The sequence below is a fragment of the Brachionichthys hirsutus genome, chromosome 8, assembly GCF_040956055.1.
Source record: "Brachionichthys hirsutus isolate HB-005 chromosome 8, CSIRO-AGI_Bhir_v1, whole genome shotgun sequence".
Taxonomy (NCBI): Eukaryota; Metazoa; Chordata; class Actinopteri; order Lophiiformes; family Brachionichthyidae; genus Brachionichthys; species Brachionichthys hirsutus.
In genome coordinates this window covers 2,277,137-2,297,139 of record NC_090904.1, presented here as the reverse complement: position 1 = coordinate 2,297,139, position 20,003 = coordinate 2,277,137, and the positions used below count along the sequence as shown (strand labels likewise).

Genomic DNA, 20,003 nt, shown 5'->3' with positions numbered 1-20,003 from the left:
AATTCATTCTGAAAATAACGAAACCAGGTGCAGATCAAAAGGAGCACGTTTGGTATTCATGTCACCTGCAGAAATACTACAGTAGTACTGAGCCGAGATTACTACTGAAGAACCTGGAGAAATACGAGGGATAGATCGCTCAGATAGTCACCGACAAACCGGTCAGGGTTCAGAGATCCCCAGCGGAGTACCTCAGGGCCCGGTTATCGGTCCACAGGCGGGTTCCTGCAGCTTTTGATGAACACGGTGGGAAGCACCACGCATTTACATCAAAGCATTTACATGCTTTGATGTAAATGCTGTCCCTGAGAAATCGACGGCAACCAGGTCAATGATGTCAAACCAGAAAGTACTCATTTATGTTTTTAGACACAATTCTTCGGGGTTTTGTAGACGATGTCCCGTCTCGGAAACGACGCGTGGACCACGTCAGACGGATCCTGACCCAAAGCCGCGTTCAGCTCTTCTACTCGTCTTGTTGCGTAACCGTAACGCTATAAAATCAATCATCGCCAGCGTCACTCGTCTCATCTCATGAAATGTTTTCATACAAAACACAAATACTGATCACAGTAAAGTACTCCACACCAAAGTATCACAGATATATTGTACTGCACTGACGCAAGAAATGCTCAAATCAAATGACATTTTGGTTTTCGAGATGACTCGTGAATCTCTTTTAGCAGAGGGGCACCGTAGCGGCGCAGTGGGTAGCGCTGTCACCGCCCAGCGGGAAGGTTCCAGGTTGGCTTCCTGTCTGCGGGGAGTTTTACCAGCACCTCCCCCTCCATCACCACCTTGCCCTCGACGGAGCACGTCACCGCTACGAAGGCGAAGGACATCTTGATCTTGCGGACTTCGGCCTCGGCCAGCACCTCCTCCCCGACGTAGAGCGGGGCGGGGAAGTGGATGTCCTGGCGCAGGAAGACGCAGCCGCGGCCGGGCATCTTGGTGCCGAGCACAGCCGAGATCAGCCCGTTAATGAGCACGCCGTGGACGACGGGCGCCTTGAAGGGGGTGGTGCTGGCGTAGGCCGGGTCCAGGTGCAGAGGGTTGGTGTCCCCCGTGAGGCTGGCGAACATCTCCACATCACGGCGGGAAAACGCTTTTACGAGGGAAGCTCGCTGGCCAACATGGAGGCGGCGGCAGGAAGGAGGAACGGCGCCGCTGCACAAACGCTGCCGCAACACGAGGAGCATCCTGAAAACCGCCAGACGTCTCAGTCCAGCTGCAGCTCACGGCTGTTTCCCGTCAGCACCAGCAGGAAGGGAGACACCTGAAGGCAACACGAGAGGGGCGTTCGGTGTTCACACGTAAACAACGGCGTTCACGGCGTAAAACCAACGTTGTAAACGACAGCATTTCAGCCACTCATTTTTCAGAGGCTGCATCGGAAACAAAGACGACTCCTTTCTGCTACGGAATGCAAACGAGTGTGTGTGTGTGTGTGTGTGTGTGTGCGTGTGTGTGCGTGTGTGTGTGTGTGTGTGTGAGATCACAGAGCAAGTGCATTAAAAGTTTTAATTTGGGGAGAAATACCTGCAACACTCGGAAGGCACAGGATTGGTTCTGGTACGAGCCCAGCAGGGTCAGAGAACTCCACAGCTTCCACAAGCCCCTGAAAGTACACACATTGTGTGTATGTACACCAAATGAATCAATAAATACACGTAGTTTAGACTCACCCATTACAAACACGAAGGAAAGCAGTGAGAGAGTCTTCGTCATATTTCAGCAGGTCAAAAGCCAAAGCTGCTCCGACCTGAAGCATAAAAGAGACGAAGGTAGAAACCGTCTCTCAACATGACGACAAACAACAACAACAACAACAACAACAACAACAGCCGCAGCGCTGCTCCACCTGAGACGCGTTACCTAGCGTGACGCTTCCCACCGTGTTCACCTGAGACGCGTTACCTCTCCATGCAGACTCTTCAGACCGGAGATTAAACAGTGCTTCAGCTCGACAGCGGTCGGTCTGGTCAACTCATCCTCCAGCACACTGCGAGAACACAAGCGTTTATTAATGCTTTGGAGCAGTACTAGCGTTTATTAATGCTTTGGAGCAGTACTAGCGTTTATTAATGCTTTGGAGCAGTACAAGCGTTTATTAATGCTTTGGAGCAGTACTAGCTTTTATTAATGCTTTGGAGCAGTACTAGCTTTTATTAATGCTTTGGAGCAGTACAAGCGTTTATTAATGCTTTGGAGCAGTACTAGCGTTTATTAATGCTTTGGAGCAGTACTAGCGTTTATTAATGCTTTGGAGCAGTACTAGCGTTTATTAATGCTTTGGAGCAGTACAAGCGTTTATTAATGCTTTGGAGCAGTACTAGCGTTTATTAATGCTTTGGAGCAGTACAAGCGTTTATTAATGCTTTGGAGCAGTACTAGCGTTTATTAATGCTTTGGAGCAGTACATGCGTTTATTAATGCTTTGGAGCAGTACTAGCGTTTATTAATGCTTTGGAGCAGTACAAGCGTTTATTAATGCTTTGGAGCAGTACTAGCGTTTATTAATGCTTTGGAGCAGTACTAGCGTTTATTAATGCTTTGGAGCAGTACAACCGTTTATTAATGCTTTGGAGCAGTACTAGCGTTTATTAATGCTTTGGAGCAGTACATGCGTTTATTAATGCTTTGGAGCAGTACAAGCGTTTATTAATGCTTTGGAGCAGTACAAGCGTTTATTAATGCTTTGGAGCAGTACAAGCGTTTATTAATGCTTTGGAGCAGTACTAGCGTTTATTAATGCTTTGGAGCAGTACAAGCGTTTATTAATGCTTTGGAGCAGTACATGCGTTTATTAATGCTTTGGAGCAGTACAAGCGTTTATTAATGCTTTGGAGCAGTACTAGCGTTTATTAATGCTTTGGAGCAGTACAAGCGTTTATTAATGCTTTGGAGCAGTACTAGCGTTTATTAATGCTTTGGAGCAGTACTAGCGTTTATTAATGCTTTGGAGCAGTACTAGCGTTTATTAATGCTTTGGAGCAGTACTAGCGTTTATTAATGCTTTGGAGCAGTACAAGCGTTTATTAATGCTTTGGAGCAGTTACAAGCGTTTATTAATGCTTTGGAGCAGTACTAGCGTTTATTAATGCTTTGGAGCAGTACAAGCGTTTATTAATGCTTTGGAGCAGTTACAAGCGTTTATTAATGCTTTGGAGCAGTACCAGCGTTTATTAATGCTTTGGAGCAGTACTAGCGTTTATTAATGCTTTGGAGCAGTACAAGCGTTTATTAATGCTTTGGAGCAGTACTAGCGTTTATTAATGCTTTGGAGCAGTACAAGCGTTTATTAATGCTTTGGAGCAGTTACAAGCGTTTATTAATGCTTTGGAGCAGTACTAGCGTTTATTAATGCTTTGGAGCAGTACAAGCGTTTATTAATGCTTTGGAGCAGTACATGCGTTTATTAATGCTTTGGAGCAGTACCAGGGTTTATTAATGCTTTGGAGCAGTACATGCATTTATTAATGCTTTGGAGCAGTATTTCCCAACCTTTTTTGAGCCTCGGCACATTTTTTACATTTACAAAATCCTGGGGCACACCAACCAACCAAAATGACACAAAATGGCACTCTAACACAGTACATATTAGATTAGATTACCTTTATTATAATACATATAGTTAATAATATAGTTCTTTAATGTATTTATACTTGGTGAGAAACCTGGGGCTGTTTCGATGAACACAAAATGGATATCCTGGCAGTAATGGTAGAAAGACACACACGAAGCTCTTCCTCAGCAGCTCTCAGTCTCTCTCTGTTTTTAGTTTTTATTGCCGTTGAGCTTGAGAAGCTCAGCTCACACAGATGTGTGGTTGAAAACGGGAGCAATGTCAGAATAGCTTTGTTGGCTAGAATGGGGAACTTTTTGGCAACAGATAACCAGAAACTGTCCAAAGGAAGATCAGCAAAGTTTAGCTTTAAACCATGATCTTGTTTCAGATCAGTGAGTTCCTCTTGCTCCTTTGAAGTCAGGCCATCTGGGTCTGGATTTTGTCCAGCGTCCCGTTCGGCATTTGCATTTTCCCCTTCTCAAAAACGTCTCCATCACTGTCACGTGTCGCGCAGCACTAACTCTGTTGTCTTTTGGAACGCCACTCGCTACGTCATCACGTCTGTGACGCGATGACGTGGCGAGTGGCGTTCCATTTCTTAAAGGGACAGATGCGTCTTACAGTCCGGTGCGCTATATATATATATATATATATATAGAAAAAAAAGTTTGAAAACAGACAAATTATTGACAGTGCGCCTTATAATAGATAATTTCTCACGGCACACTGGTTTAGATGAAGGGCAGGCTAAATGATCAATCGCTGTCTCAGACGTTACACCCATAAAGCATCTTTAAAACAAAGGTTCCGTCACTTACAGACAGACCTTCATGTAGTGGCACGGCGAGGCGTTCTTGAACACGGCTCGCTGGTAAACGGCGGATTCGTCGGCACGTTTCATTTTTTGATCAGCATCAGCGCCTCCGTGATGAATGACAGGATCCTAAAAACAAGCATCAGCGCAATCGTTTCAACCAAGCAAGACTTTTTCAAGGATCTGTAGCAGAGCAGAGAATGTACAAGCCTGCTGCAAACATGAACCAAGTCCCAGCCCCGCCTTCGTCCTAGTCCAGTCTCCATTCCTGGAATATTCCCTTAGTCCTAGTCCAGTCTCCATTCCTGGAATATTCCCTTAGTCCTAGTCCTGTCTCCATTCCTGGAATATTCCCTTAGTCCTAGTCCAGTCTCCATTCCTGGAATATTCCCTTAGTCCTAGTCCAGTCTCCATTCCTGGAATATTCCCTTAGTCCTAGTCCAGTCTCCATTCCTGGAATATTCCCTTAGTCCTAGTCCAGTCTCCATTCCTGGAATATTCCCTTAGTCCTAGTCCAGTCTCCATTTCTGGAATATTCCCTTAGTCCTAGTCCAGTCTCCATTCCTGGAATATTCCCTTAGTCCTAGTCCAGTCTCCATTCCTGGAATATTCCCTTAGTCCTAGTCCTGTCTCCATTCCTGGAATATTCCCTTAGTCCTAGTCCAGTCTCCATTCCTGGAATATTCCCTTAGTCCTAGTCCAGTCTCCATTCCTGGAGTATTCCCTTAGTCCTATTCCAGTCTCTATTCCTGGAATATTCCCTTAGTCCTAGTCCAGTCTCCATTCCTGGAATATTCCCTTAGTCCTAGTCCAGTCTCCATTCCTGGAATATTCCCTTAGTCCTAGTCCAGTCTCCATTCCTGGAATATTCCCTTAGTCCTAGTCCAGTCTCCATTTCTGGAATATTCCCTTAGTCCTAGTCCAGTCTCCATTTCTGGAATATTCCCTTAGTCCTAGTCCAGTCTCCATCCGTCGACCCGGAACAGCTGCACAACGTTTTCACACACAAACTCGGGCAGACACACAGGAGGCGAGGCTAAGCTAGGCTGGCTAACCTGAGCCACGGTAGCTAGCAGCTGCTACACCGTTAAATAACTCACGGCGAGAGTTACAATAGTTTAAAACATTTAGGGGCAAATGTTACTGACAGAACTCACCGACACAGACGAGGAGATGCTTCTTCTTCTCCTTCTTTCTTTCTTCCTTCTTCTTCTTCTTTCCGGTAATATGGCCGCCGCCGGGCGCATTACTGCCCCCCACTGGCCTCTCTCAGGACTCCAGCGTCATGCAGGAACTGTGACCCCCCCCCCAGCACTCGTTCCTTCAACTCTTCCCTGTGTTGTTCTTCGGGCGTCGTCTTCGGGATCAGGCCGAGCATCACAGCAGCTTCTCCCACCACGAGGAACCGTCACAACGGAAAGGAAGTGCGCCCAAGCAGTCCCTTAATTCATTGCGTGCTCTAATAACACGGGGCGCCATATTTCACCCGCGATGGAGCCTGTGGGGTTGGAGGCGTCTGTCTGTGGACATAATCCCCAGACCTGGTTGGATGAGCGCTAATCTGTGGACATAATCCCCAGACCTGGTTGGATGAGCGCTAATCTGTGGACATAATCCCCAGACCTGGTTGGATGAGCGCTAATCTGCGGACATAATCCCCAGACCTGGTTGGATGAGCGCTAATCTGTGGACATAATCCCCAGACCTGGTTGGATGAGCGCTAATCTGCGGACATAATCCCCAGACCTGGTTGGATGAGCGCTAATCTGCAGACATAATCCCCAGACCTGGTTGGGTGAGGGCTAATCTGCGGACATAATCCCTAGACGTGGCTGGATGAGCGCTAATCTGCGGACATAATCCCTAGACGTGGTTGGATGAGCGCTAATCTGCGGACATAATCCCTAGACGTGGTTGGATGAGCGCTAATCTGCGGACATAATCCCCAGACCTGGTTGGATGAGCGCTAGCCTCGGAACACGGAGGCTCGGTTTTCGGTGCATCACTCGACCATTAACGGGACTAGTGGCTTTCCAAAGCAGAGAAGATCACCTGCCCCACATACCGACGTTCACCTCACCGCATCAAACCGTTTATTGTAAATCAAGCTGCATCCCAGATTCTGGGAAAGGACACTCCAACATTCCCAGAGTGATTTTTTTTTTACATTAGAATATTTGGGGGACTCTTGTAAAGTACAAAAGCCCTTCAGCATGTGACGAGGGCGCCAAAATAAATTCCATGAGGAAAAATTGTGTCTGTCAGGAGGAATGATAACAGCCAATGAGCACTCGTTAGACAACAATGTGAAGATAAGAAGTACACAATAAATACATTGTTTATGACAACAGATAAACGTAAACAACATTTCAAGGTGGCCGCTCTGACAGTCCAGACGGAACGCTGTTGGAGAAGGCAGCCTGACCTCAGCAGCTTCACACACGGCTGGCTTCAGGTTGCCATGGGAACGGGACACGGTGTGGGTACATGTGGAATACTAACAGATGGAGAAGTGAGCGGAGGTGGAGGACAAACATTTCTTGTCGTTGGAATCTCACACAGAAAAGCACTCAAATACACGATCGGTGGCGCAGTGGTTCAACAGGTCGTCCTCCCCTCGATCAGAGGGGTTGGCGGTTCGATTCCCTGCACGTGTTCACCGTCGTTGTGTCCTTGGGAAAGACACTTCACCCACTTGAGTCGGCGGTGGTCAGGATGGCACTCGCTCCTGCCAGTCTACCCCGGGGCAGCTGCATCTACCTCTGAAAGTTCTGAAGCAAGTTCTGAAACAAGGATACACTGAAGAGTGTATCCTTGTTCCCAATTGTCCTGCTCTGCTTTCTGGTTCAAGATGCTCTGATCGGTTTCCATTTGTTGAAACTCAGTGTGAATCATCCAGATCCAGAACCTGTTCTACGTTTAACATTGTCGAGTACAACTGATGCAGGATCTGCATTAAAGTACTTGGGTTTTAACAAACAGGAGTATTCAGAAGCTGTGTAGTTTCATACTCTTTACCTGAACTAACTCGTTTAGTGATTAAAATGAACGAATAGTCGGGATGGACCTTTAATGAATAGCATGGTATCATCTGCTAATGTGAGAGTCTCAGTGAATCAAGTTTAGCACGTGCCCAAAGACAAGAGATGTGATGCGTTCAAGGTCGGCTGGTGAAAACGGAGATTGAGTGTGACTCGATGTTTGTTGTGCTTTAAAGGACGACTGACGTGAAACTCATTTGGACAACGTGACCTTTTCATTATTGTTCATTTTGGATTCACACAAAAGCAAAATGAAGACAAGCACGGTGACTACATGGAAAACAATAAGACATGTATGCAAAAAATAGCTCATATTACTCTGAATAATACTAAATAAAATATGAGAACTAGAATGTCATACTTGGTGATAGTTTGGCAAAGCAAAAGGAAAGAGTAATAACATGAAATAGGTCGCCACAGATTCATGACAAGGCAACGATGTTTCACTCCCCCTTCCCTAAAAAAGTAATGTGACCTGCAAGGACAAGAAGAAACACGACTCCACAAGCGACACACACAATCAGTCTCACCAAACACACACACAAGCATTAAAAGGTTAACATTCACAAAACGACCTTGTGCAAAAATAATGCATTCATTTAGAAAAACAAAAATGAATTTAAACCTACAAAACGCCGACCCTGTTGGGAGGAGAGTAAAATGGAATGAAATGCGATGGACAGTCTGGCTGAACCTGGAAACAATGAGACCAGTTCAATCCCACCCCGCTTGGTCAAGTCAGCTCGTTTCTCCAAATGGAGAAATTAAACTAAAAAGTTGAAAGAAATAACGAGCGATAAATTTAAAAACAGCGATAAAGAGTGAAATGTGTTAGTGTGAGAAAATACGGATGGGGGGGGGGGTTGATCCGAGGCGTCACCGGGACAGACGTTCCATCCCGGCGCTCCAGCTCATTACGACGTCACAGCGCTCAGGCTGCGCCGGCCTCTTTATCAACTGATCGTATTTAAGATGGCATCCCGACGTTCGCAGTTCGCCCCCTGGTGGACAGGCTGAGCTCGTCATTAAAAACATGCAGTTAGTAGGGAGACTGTAAAAGTGATGAATACTTGATCTGTACGGTAATAAATCGAATCGGTGACATGATGCTTCTGTTATCATAGGAACGCGTTGAGGGCGGAGCTCCTCTTGAACGGGGATTGTTGCTCTAGTGTGAAAAGTAGCCTGGGACGGACAAGCTAAGGCGTTTTGTCTAGGATGCGCCCCTCGATTCCCCTCCCAGCTTGGCCCGCAGTGGTGACGCTCCAGATCGTGTCTCTCGTCGTGGTCGATCCGCGTATTCCCTCGCTATCCACAAACGTTTCTACTGCCGTGTCTCTCGGAACTCTGGTTCAGACTCTTCATCTCGGCGGGTCGACGCAACCTGCCGACGTTCAAAGGAACGGAAATAAGACAAACGTCCCCATTTAGGTGTGGGAAGAGTGACAGAAGGACACAAGGAACAAAGGTGAGACAGCGCTGAGCTAAAGGAACCGCATGTTTCACATTGACCAGAACATCTGCTTGAGCTCCAAACGGTGGAGACAAATGGGAACATCTGGAAGAAACCACATGTGAAAGCTGAGCGGTCCCAAGGTGCCGGACAGATTGTCTAGGATTACGGGAGTCCCCTTTTGTTGCCTACGGAGTGTGTCTCTGCGGTCCCGTTGAGAGCCCCCCCCCCCCCCCCCACTCAACCAATCCTTGATGCACAATGATGGGGGAGAATTAACAAAGAACATTTCATAGAGGATTTTCTGTATAGAAGGAGGGTGGGCGGAGACTTGGTCTATAAACATAACCCAGATGAGATAGTCATGGAGATAATCAAAGTCTTTACAGGGACATGGACGGACAGACACGTCACAAACTTTACACTTTACACTGACTCCAGAAGGAGGAGGTCTCTTGCCCCTCCTCTATGCCTCCCCTCCTTCCACCCGTCTTTGCTCCTTGAAGTCCTGGTGCTCCTCATCCATTGCCTCCCCCTCCGGGGGCTCCGACCCCTCGGCTGTTGCTCCTTGAAGCTCGTTTCTGGAGGGTTCTGCAGACCCGTTCTTTCCATCTCCTCGCCCGATCTGGGGCTCTTCAGTCGGACATGGGTCTGTGTTCTGAGACGAGGTAGAGGGGACGGGGGGGAATGAAGGGGAGTCCGGGAGGGACGCCACGCTAGCTTCAACTGCACTGTCTTTCTCCTCTAGCTGTCCCGCTGCAGCCTTCACCCTCTCGTCTTCTGTCTCTGTCCCCTCCTGTCCCCTCTTCCTCCTCTTCCTGGTACTGCCCAAGGAGCCCTCTACGGTACCAGGGGGCATTGTGGGAAGTGCCATGATGCCGCCGTGTGGCAAGAACATGTGTGGGTAGAGCAGCCCATGGGACATGCTCGGGATCAGGAAGGGGTTGAATGTAAGATGGTTGCCGGTGCCACTCCCCAGATGTGCAGATCCAAGATGAGCCCTGCCGGGGGAGGAGACGAGGCCCTCTGCCCCCATCACAGCTGCCTTTTTGCTGGTTTCCACCCATCTACTTTTCTCCATGGTCTTTTCCTTTTCCCCCCCATCGGATCCAGAAGAGGCGGCGCTCTCTCTCTCAGCAGGCATTTTGTCCAATGCGGTTGCCGTGGCGACCTTCGTCGCAGACGGCGATGAAGAGGATGCCGAGCTGTGGCGAGAAGGTTGGGGGTGTGCGTGTGCCATCATTGCTCCAACAGCGAACAAGGCATGCTGAGGGACTGCAGCGCCGTGGGGGTGCGGAATGCCTTGCAGCATCACGGGCAACATGCTCAGCTCATTCTTGGTGTCATCTATGGAATTTCCAACCCCCCCTGCTTGAATGGCTGCAGAGAAGCCATGTGGGAATCCCGCTGCCATTATCCCAGAGATGGGAAGTCCAGCGATGCCACTGCGGAGGTTCTGCATGGCCACCATGGAATCCATGCTGGCAATGAGCCTGCCGTTCACGAAGAGCGGCGAGCCGACCGTGGACGAGGCAGAGCTGGAGAGAGAGAGGAGGGGCTTGGGCATCTCACTGCGGGGCCGCCGTCCACGCCGTCGAGAGCCCGGGTCTCTGTTGATGGGTTCCGTCAGGATCCGGGAGAACTTCCCCTCAGGAAGGAAACCCTGTGAGAGGAGGACGAGAACACGCAGATTACATGGACAGTTCCGACAATGGAGCGATCCAAAACCGCCGCTCTGGATAGTCCTAGAAATCGTCCAACCCCGCGATGCCGCTCGGACAGTTCGGCCCGCTTTAGAATCACAGTGTGACGTTCTGCCCCCCGACGGGACCGAGTCCGAACCGAGTCCGATTGGTCGGGTGTGAAGACGGTTCTACGTGTGTAGAGCGGCCGGCCCGACGTTAGAATACTGCGTGGTACTCACAGAGTGCTTGACGACGTCAGCCCAGTCTGCAGCTACGTAGTACTCCGAGTTGGCGTCCAGCCACCTGGACAGCTCCTTTATGGCTGGAGCCATGGCGCCGCCGAGCTGCAGGGGGGGGGGGGGGGGCAGCCATCGTTACAAGAGGAGCCGGACTTAGTGGACAACGTCAAGATGGAAGTTCAAACACTATCACATGCATCAACGTGCGTGTGTGTGTGTGTTTGTGTGTGTGTGTGTGGACTGTCTACCCTGCGGCCGGTGCCTCGATGCACAACGGGGACCCGCTCCTCCCCCGTTAATGAGTTGATGTCCAGCTTAGTCGGGTCTTTGCAGCGATGTCGCCGCTGCTTGGGGCGCTCAACAAAACCATGTAAGAGAGCTGCTCCAGACTGCAGAGGCGAGGACAAGAGACGCGACAGAAATACATTTAGTTGTGTCCAAAGATCAAGCAGCAAATCACAGAGAGACATGGAGCCTCACGTCCTCTGAGGAGCAGAGAGACACGGAGCCTCACGTCCTCTGAGGAGCAGAGAGACACGGAGCCTCACGTCCTCTGAGGAGCAGAGAGACACGGAGCCTCACGTCCTCTGAGGAGCAGAGAGACACGGAGCCTCACGTCCTCTGAGGAGCAGCGAGACACGGAGCCTCACGTCCTCTGAGGAGCAGAGAGACACGGAGCCTCACGTCCTCTGAGGAGCAGAGAGACACGGAGCCTCACGTCCTCTGAGGAGCAGAGAGACACGGAGCCTCACGTCCTCTGAGGAGCAGAGAGACACGGAGCCTCACGTCCTCTGAGGAGCAGAGAGACACGGAGGTTCACGTCCTCGGACGGACGGTCTCCCGATCCTTACTTGAGCCAGTGCAGGGAGATCCATGCTGTAGCCCGGATTCTGCTTCAGCCACTCCAGCAGGCCTTTGCCGGCCGCCTCTCTGTCGAGGGCAACGATCTCTGGCTCGGGTGGGGTCTGGGTGGGGGTGGGGGTGGGAGGTCCGGCAGGTCGCTCTGAAGGGGAGGGGGGCAGCGAGGAGGTCGAGGAGGAGACAGAGCAGTGGCCGATTGGCTCCGCCTGACTCTGCGTGTAGAAAGATACGAGACGCTTGACGTTTTTCTACATTGTACTCGGTAACACTGCAGTACGCCCCCCCCCCCGGTCGCCACCTACCTGTGTCTCTGGGGGCTGCAGCCCTCGGTTCTTGGTGAACTCTGAGTACAGTGCTTCCACATTTCTCCTCCTGCCTCTCCTCCTCCTCAGCGAGTCGTCTGCCCGGAGGCTTCCGTTGATTATTTGCCCCGTTACAGGATGGATGAGCCCAGCCTGCAGGATCCCGGCCATGCTGATCCCCACAGCGCCGGGCTGCGGCGCGGTGATGGCTGACGGGGGCAACTTATTATTGCTGCCCATGCCGGCACCAAGACGGCCCATTCCCGCAGCGACCACAGCTTCTCCCAGCCCAACGCCACCGACGGGGGTGATTTCTGCAGCGGTCGTGGTCAGGTCAATGGCCGATTCTTGCAAACCGTTAATGAACATTGTTCCTGTATGGTGAGAGGGCGGGGCCATCACGGGGGCACCGCCGCTGCAGCTTGTGGTGGCAGAGGTAGCAGGTAACACCTTATTGTTGGCGGCTGCAGCCGCCATGGCTTCATAGCTGAAAGGTCTTCGACCCCCTGCTCGTTTGAGCTCGGGAAGACACGGGGGGGCCACAAGCCTCTCCTGTAAGAGAGGTAAGGTGGTGAGGCGCCAACCTCCGCGCCCACATGACCCTCCCCGCTGCATGTACTGTCGGATGGAGAGGGTGGGTGAGAGGCAGACAAGAGGAGAGAGATGGGGGTTGTGTTAAACACACATATGGACCGAGAGCCAACACAGCAGGGGCGTGGCATGCTAACAAAAATGAGCGTTGGATGTTTTGGGTGCGTTATTAAAAGTTGAACTGTTGCCTACAGAGGTCGATGCAACCCTGCGTGCAGCTCGGCATCAGCGCTATTAGCAAACATGCTACCAGTCACACACGAACCATGGCGGGAGAGGGCGGCGGCAAACGCGGACAGATGACCAATGGACAAGGAGATTTACCGAGTCGTGTTCTCACCTTGGGGAGTCTTGTGAGTGGGGGGGGGGCGGGGAAGCCCAGCCCAGGGTGGGTCTGCTGGATCCTGGCCTGGCTGAGGACAGAGCTGGAGGTCGTCGTGGGCAGGAAGCCTGCTCGCTGGTGCTGGTGGGCCAAGCTGGTGGCTAAGAAGGAGCCGGCAGCCACAGAACCGAGCAAGTCATACTGCTCACTCGATGTAGGCCACTTCCCCTTCAAGATGGCGTGACAGATGCTGTCCAGGCGGTTGATGATGACCCGGTCCTGCAGACAGCGATGCAACAGGAAGGAATTCAACATGAAGATCACACTTTCAATGAGCGTTCAAGGCTGAACGGGGATGCTGCCCACTACATGACCGACCGACCCCCCCCCCCGGGGGCGGCAGTGGCTCGGGAAGCAGAGAAGTCCACCGGTTCGAGTCCCAGCCCAGACGAAATGAGGAGTGTGGACTAGTGGCTGGAGAGGGGCCAGTCTGCCTCCAGAGAACTGCTGATGTGCCCTTGAGCAAGCACAATCTCCCCCCCCCCCCCAGATTAGAAATGTGCTATTTGAGTATCACCCATTTAATGCTAAACCCGTGCAGCGTTCTGCTGAAAGGCCGTTCCTGAATGCGTTTAAATAGCCTTTGATGCTGCTAAACGCTGACGGTGCACGTTTGTTTTGCATCATGAGAATCGTTGCCAACCTTAAAGCCGCCAAAAGAACAAAGTCTCTTCAGAATGGAAAAACACGACTGCACGCGTCTAGCGATGAGTTTTTCTGCTGAAACCTGCGTTCTTGGATAAGACAGTTAACGGCGGCTACTTTTAGTGCCAGACCTCTGCACAGTACCTTGGGCCACTCTGAGAACGAGTAGAGGGCTTTCTCCTGCAACAGCTGGGCAATGGTCGGCTCCCTGGTGTCATGGAGGTTGTCAGGAATCTCACACAAGGCAGCTGGCGCTGCCAACCTGCTCACGTAGCCTTCCACCCCAGTCGCTGGGGGGAGAGCACAACAGCTTAAGGTTACACCAATCAATCCGGTCATTGGAATGCCGTGCTGACACACACATCGATGGTCCACGGCAGCGGGGGGGGGGGGGGGGGGGCGCTGATTGACGGCCAGCGGAATCAGCAGCAAATTCAATACAGGATCTATCATTTTATTTGTTAGCAGTTATTCTTAAATCTGAAGTTTTCTGTCCTACAAATAACTAAGCAGTATTTTCTATTAGCAAACAGACGTATAAAAAAGATGGATCATAATGTTGAACTGATAAGACACAATACTAAAATAAAAAGAGGACATGAAGTCAAATTTCTCTGTGTGATCTTGGACCATAAAATCTGCTGGAAACCACATCAGACACATTCGAGCAAAAGTGTTTTGCAATCCTGGGTAAAATAAAACTACAAATCCCTGCACCCCCTTACTGCTCTCTAATTATCTGGGGAAACACCTACAAAAGCTCTCTACAGCCGAAAAGAGCACCAAGGACAATACGGGACACCGAGATCACACCGACCCTGTTCCTACAATCACATGCTGAAACGGTCAAGTTCAAGCTCATGATCAATAGTTGGAAAGGAATCAAAAAAAAGTCTTTCACTTCTTACTATGAGCTGTGTTTTGTTCTGCCTTTTGTTATTTTATCAGTATTTATTTCCTTTGTACGTACAAATAGCTACCGGTACATATTTCTATACATGTTCGAAAATGAAAATTCATTCATTCATTCAAGTGCTTTGGAGAACTTTGGAGAACTGCTCTCACCTGGTTTCTTGGGCCTGTCTTTCCCCTGACCTTTGACTGTCAGACCCCCCAACATGTTCACCACCCCATTGGCTTGCGCCGGCTTCGCAGGCAGGACTGTGCTATCTGCTTCCAACGGCTCCCGCTTTGGCTCCGTTTTCATCTCCACTAAAGCGCTGAACTCAAGCCCCTCTGGATCCGGCTCAGGTTTAATCTGAGAACGGTCTGGGGAGGCCGTGACCTCCGGACCTTCTGGATCCGGCTCAGGTTTAATCTGAGAACGGTCTGGGGAGGCCGTGACCTCCGGACCTTCTGGATCCGGCTCACGTTTAATCTGAGAACGGTCTGGGGAGGCCGTGACCTCCGGACCTTCTGGATCCGGCTCAGGCTTGTGCTTGACTTCATCTGGATAATCAGTAAGTCTGAGAGCTTCTGCTCTTGTTCCAGGGTAGACTTTTCTCTTGCCTGTGTAGGCTGCACATTGGAGGACTCCAGATTTACTGTCTAACGTTCCAGGCTTCATTTCCAGGCTGAGGCATTCCGGTTTGCCCCCCCGTATTTCTCGTTTGACAGGACAGGTGAACTGTTCAGCATTAACCACAAAGTCCTCTGACTTGCACGGACCTAATTTTCCGTGTTTGACTTCAGAGTCTTCAGCAATGACCTCTTGAACGTGCTCAGTCTTGGCGCCCCCTTCCTTGATTGGCAGCTCCAACTGCTGCGGCTTCTTCTCACTTCCACCGTCTGGCAGAAGTTCTGATATCTTTGGGTCTGCCTTTTTGGCAGATAGACTTCGGGCAATGGTTCTTTCATTGAGTTCAAGCAGAAGGTCTTCCTTGTCCCGTACAGGGGACACCGAGAACGGTCTTTTGCTGCAGTCTCTGCTGCCACCTGCTGAAGCCAGAGGCTCGGCTCGGTCCTGCTCCACAGAGACTTCCGGTTTGGCGTTCTCTGAGGTGGTTTCTTCAGACTTGGACGTGACTGGAGGGGATGAGCCAGGTGGAGCAGGGCAGCGGGACTGAGTGCATTCTGCGCAAATAGCCTCTAGCGCGATCTCACTGGGTTTGACTTCTCGTTGTTTCACAGCATCTCCAGTCGTCTCATCGCAGATGTGAATCTCTGGAACATCCATGAGAGAAACGTGATCCACCTGCCCTTCTGACATCTCGTGGGCTTCATCTTGTAGATTAACTAAATTGTCTTTACAGTTTTGAAGGATTCCTGTTACTTCCTGTCCACCTGCATGTCCCATCAACGTTTCAGCACACATTGTCTCTTCATCCCCTGTTGGATGGAACATCAAGCCATCCTCTTCCAGCTGAGATACAGACACGGGACACACAGCGCCATGCTCCTGTCCCAGCCGACCCAGACGAGGGGGCACATCTTGTGATGGATCCTCTTCATGCTCTGCTTGGTAGAAGTGCTGCTGCAGGTCTTGAGAACAGTGGTGGGAGACATCCATCTCCTCTTCCTGTTCCCCATGGCCTGGCTCTGACTCCACCTCATGCATCTGTGGTAGATCCATGGGGGGACTCAAAACTGCAAAACGTTGCTCTGCAATATGATGTGAGATAGTATCAGCCAATATGAGAAGAATGATCAGAAAAGTCAGATTTCTGTGAACAATCTTGCTTAAAACAGTCACTTAACCAACCCTCCTAGCGGGGGTCTCCAAACTACGGCCCGCCTCCATACAACACGAGGAGCCGGTGGGGGATCAATATTGGTATTTTATTAAGAGTGTTATTATTTATTTCCTGACTCTTTTCTGTGAAGAAAGGGTTATTTGGCGGCTGTCTGGAAAACAATAAATGTTTAGGCACCCCTGCTATCGTCACACTTTTCCTGTACAAACTGACCCCGGCCCCCCATCAGAGAAGGGCCCTCGCAGGACAAAGTTTGGGGACCCCTGCTCTTTCACAACATGGAACTCTGTACCTGAGACGCAGGTAGTGTTCTCTGCCAGGACAAAGAGCTGGGATAGAAATTGTGAGCGACCCCTGAAGCTTTTCACTAACCTTGCTCTGCCTCACACTCCTCTCCTCTCAGATTGTCGTGCTCCACGATCTCCCTGGACAAGTCCCCAGCTTGATGTTCATCCTTGTCGTAGAACTCAAACCCAGCACCGCCTCCTCCTCTCTCGTCCACAGAACTGGTCAGGCTCTCAGTGATGTCCGAGTGAACCAGGGACAGGGCGGGGGGGGGGCTTTCTGACAGGACGGTCTGCTCTGTGCCCGCTTCCTCGCCAACACCGATGTCCTAGAGGCACGAAGCAAAGTCAGACGTACTCTGGAATCACAAATGTAATGTGTTAGTTTAACCACAGCCTCATGGTAGCACGGGTAGTGCAGTTAGCAGGAGCTAACGTAGCATTGCCAGTTTATCCCTTGTGCTGGTCCCAAGCCCGGATAAACGCAGAGTTGCGTCTGGAATGGCATCTGGAGTTACGATGTGCCAAAATCCAACATGCAAATCAATGTAAACAAGAAAGTCACACCGGACCGGTCGAGGCCCGAGAGAAGAGGAAGAGTTCAGGACTGAGAGTAGAGACTCTGAATGTTGTGACGATGACTGGACAGAAGTGGAGTGAGTATTTGTGAGCAGCAGTATGGCTTTATGCCGAGGAAGAGTACCACAGACGCAGTGTTAGCGTTTCTTTTTACTGTCCTTCTGCTTCTGTGGTTGGAATTCAGGGACATTCACAGATCCATTTGCTTCGTGAGAGAATCAGACGGGTTCATTTCACTATTGTTGCAGTGGCTACAAAGATCAAGCAAATAGTGGAGGAGTTAACACCCGTCCTATCAAGGGCCATGTAATGGCCGACGATGCGTCTGTCTGCTAGCAAGGTAACTCAAAAAGGTCTGGACGCAGCACGCTAGCAGCGTTTGCTCGGAGTCAAAGGAAGCGCCGGGATCCGTGGCCTCGACGGCACAAACAAACCTTGAAGAACATGTAACTTGAGGAGAGCGGCTCGACGGAATCTCCCGCAGAGGGGTGGGACGGAGAAGACGAGGACGAGGGTGGGAGGCCCAGACACTCCTCCAGAGTTCCCCCCTCCTCCCCTCTTATGCTCGCCTCCCTTGCTTCCTCGTCGTCATCCTCCAGGAAGCCAGCAGGAGGACCCAGGATCGGATCCGACTCGTTGAACATGTGATGAGCTGGACTGGAGTGGTCCGTGCTGTCCCACGGAGCCTGCAGGGATCCAGACAAACACCGAATGCTGAGGACAGGAGAACCATTGGAACTCTGCTTCTGCTCGATAGATCATTAAAATCACTTGAATTCAGTTCCATTCAGTGAAGGTGAAAAACCATCAACACCCAATAAGTGGTTGTGTCAAGTCCTCCACGGCGCCGTGGAGAAATCCTGGTGCAACAGTGAACCCCAACTAGAGACGCTATTCAACAGGAATCGGGTTATCATCGGCCGAATGAGATTCTGCAACATTTACGCTTGTAAAAGAAGAACTCCTCAAAACGAAGCTGAAGCAGTAAACCAGCAGCCAGAAACCAGAACCAGATCCCGGCGTTCAGACCCGGGCCGTACCTGCAACGGATTCAGCTCCACTGATGGTGCCATGAGCCCCGTTTCCTCAGAGGATCCCTGTTCACCCACGAGCACATCACTCCTCAGTTTGGAATTGAGGTCCGCGCCCCCCACACCATAGGAATTGAGCATGCTTTGACCTCCGGCAGTAGAATTGAACGGGAAACCGTTGAGGGCGTCTTTGGAGGCCTTCTCGCCGTGCAGAGAACCCAACTCCAGGGTTTCATCCAGAGTCGGACAGTCAATGAAATCTCCTCGTGAACAAGGATCTATCTCAAGACTTGGTGAGGCAGAAATGTGGGAATCCAGTGGTGGAGGATGAGAGGAAGAGGAGGAGGAAGGGCAAGGATCCAACTGAGGAACCGGGTGGTGCTGGTGGAGATGTGACGTCTGGTGGGGGTATTCAGGAGGCTGAGGGGAGAGGTGGCCAAGCCCTGAATCATACAGGCAGCAGTGAGGATGCGATGAGGAGGAGGATGAAGCTGCAGAGTTTGGATGGTGCGAATGAGGATGCCGATGAGCGGCGTGTCCTCGGACGTAGTTCCTGTGAGCCTCCAGGAAGCTGAGCTGGGGATCGTTCAGGATGTAGAAGTCGGTGCGGCTCAGGCCGTGGCACGCCGCCCCGATCAGGAGGTCCCGGTCGTGTTTGCCAGCTTCCCACCACACCGGGAGGTAGAGGGAGGGGCGGCACAGCTGGAGGCGGGCCAAGATTAGCGGGTGGCGGAGAACCTGAATGGAAGGTTCAGTTTATCAATACTGTTGAGCCGATAGCAGCATCATGCCAGATCACATTCTGAAATACACAATCATCATTTCACTTGTGAGGAGAGAGAGGAAGAAAAGCACTGAAGCTGTTCACAGACCCACAGTCCGGTTTCAGAGACTAAATCAGGCCGGGCTTTGAGCTGGAGACAGTGGCTGGCGGGGTGTGGAGGCTAATGCAAGTAGAGACGCCCCGCCCACCTGAAAGAGACACCCCCAAAACCTGCCCCAACAGCTGCCCGGGCCAGGTAGGGAGCCCCAACAGCTGCCCGGGACAGGTAGGGAGCCCCGACAGCTGCCCGGGCCAGGTAGGGAGCCCCGACAGCTGCCCGGGCCAGGTAGGGAGCCCCGACAGCTGCCCGGGCCAGGTAGGGAGCCCTAACAGCTGCCCGGGCCAGGTAGGGAGCCCTAACAGCTGCCCGGGCCAGGTAGGGAGCCCCAACAGCTGCCCGGGCCAGGTAGGGAGCCCCAACAGCTGCCCGGGCCAGGTAGGGAGCCCCGACAGCTGCCCGGGCCAGGTAGGGAGCCCTAACAGCTGCCCGGGCCAGGTAGGGAGCCCTAACAGCTGCCCGGGCCAGGTAGGGAGCCCCAGCTCCTATGTTGATAAGGCCGTCCGTAGTCTCTACGCTACATCCAGCGCCCCCGTTACAAGAATGCTGCTGATGAAACATTCTAAAGATGAAAACATTCTGAGCCTTGTCATTATTTGGCTCGTCCACCGCGGTCTTTACCTGACCTAGGGGTTGTTACACCAGGTACACTATAAGCCCCTCCCATTGCCAGAGGGAAGTGCTCTGAATGCTGTGGTCACCTGCTCTCTGATCTTGCGGAGCAGCTCGATGCGGTATAAAGTACGAGCAGCCCTCTCCTCCGTAAGAGCCTCGACGAACACGGCCGAGTCCACCGGACCTGGAAGAGTTGAGAGAGGAGGTCAGCGGCGTGGCAGGACGTCTGAACCCAGACGTGTAGAGCAGCTCCAGCTGCGTCTGAGTTTTACTGTGTCCTACTATCAAAGCTGAGTATTGATCCGTGTGTGGCGGACATCTTTCTGGGTGCACGGCCAT

At 51.3% G+C, this 20,003-nt stretch overlaps 2 protein-coding genes across 3 annotated transcripts in view; both read right to left on the bottom strand.

Moving 5' to 3' along the window:
- Nucleotides 1-30: 30 nt before the first annotated feature.
- Nucleotides 31-5,593, bottom strand: rpp14 (ribonuclease P/MRP 14 subunit). 2 transcript variants are annotated; one of them, XM_068742694.1, is made up of 6 exons: nucleotides 5,540-5,593; nucleotides 4,387-4,511; nucleotides 1,918-2,002; nucleotides 1,686-1,762; nucleotides 1,540-1,618; nucleotides 1,109-1,276 (listed from the first exon to the last, which is right to left on the bottom strand). In XM_068742694.1, exons 2-6 carry the CDS (start codon nucleotides 4,467-4,469, stop codon nucleotides 1,220-1,222), a joined length of 381 nt encoding a protein of 126 aa, XP_068598795.1. In that variant the 5' UTR covers nucleotides 4,470-4,511; nucleotides 5,540-5,593; the 3' UTR covers nucleotides 1,109-1,219. The 2 variants fall into 2 exon arrangements, with proteins under 2 accessions (XP_068598794.1, XP_068598795.1); XM_068742693.1 differs by lacking the exons at nucleotides 1,686-1,762; nucleotides 1,918-2,002; nucleotides 4,387-4,511; nucleotides 5,540-5,593 and having other exon boundaries at nucleotides 31-1,276; nucleotides 1,540-1,602.
- A 3,749-nt stretch (nucleotides 5,594-9,342) lies between these two features.
- chd6 (chromodomain helicase DNA binding protein 6) overlaps nucleotides 9,343-20,003 on the bottom strand; it is a 35,621-nt gene continuing 24,960 nt past the window's right edge. The window contains exons 33-46 of the mRNA XM_068742005.1: nucleotides 19,751-19,848; nucleotides 18,178-18,906; nucleotides 17,572-17,823; nucleotides 16,647-16,887; nucleotides 15,776-16,182; nucleotides 14,995-15,679; nucleotides 14,647-14,874; nucleotides 13,726-13,871; nucleotides 12,895-13,155; nucleotides 11,964-12,581; nucleotides 11,652-11,873; nucleotides 11,049-11,189; nucleotides 10,801-10,905; nucleotides 9,343-10,539 (exon numbers count right to left, since the gene is read on the bottom strand). Of these exons, the coding sequence (XP_068598106.1) occupies nucleotides 9,343-10,539; nucleotides 10,801-10,905; nucleotides 11,049-11,189; nucleotides 11,652-11,873; nucleotides 11,964-12,581; nucleotides 12,895-13,155; nucleotides 13,726-13,871; nucleotides 14,647-14,874; nucleotides 14,995-15,679; nucleotides 15,776-16,182; nucleotides 16,647-16,887; nucleotides 17,572-17,823; nucleotides 18,178-18,906; nucleotides 19,751-19,848 (5,330 nt within the window). The remainder of the gene's footprint in view (nucleotides 10,540-10,800; nucleotides 10,906-11,048; nucleotides 11,190-11,651; nucleotides 11,874-11,963; nucleotides 12,582-12,894; nucleotides 13,156-13,725; nucleotides 13,872-14,646; nucleotides 14,875-14,994; nucleotides 15,680-15,775; nucleotides 16,183-16,646; nucleotides 16,888-17,571; nucleotides 17,824-18,177; nucleotides 18,907-19,750; nucleotides 19,849-20,003) is intronic.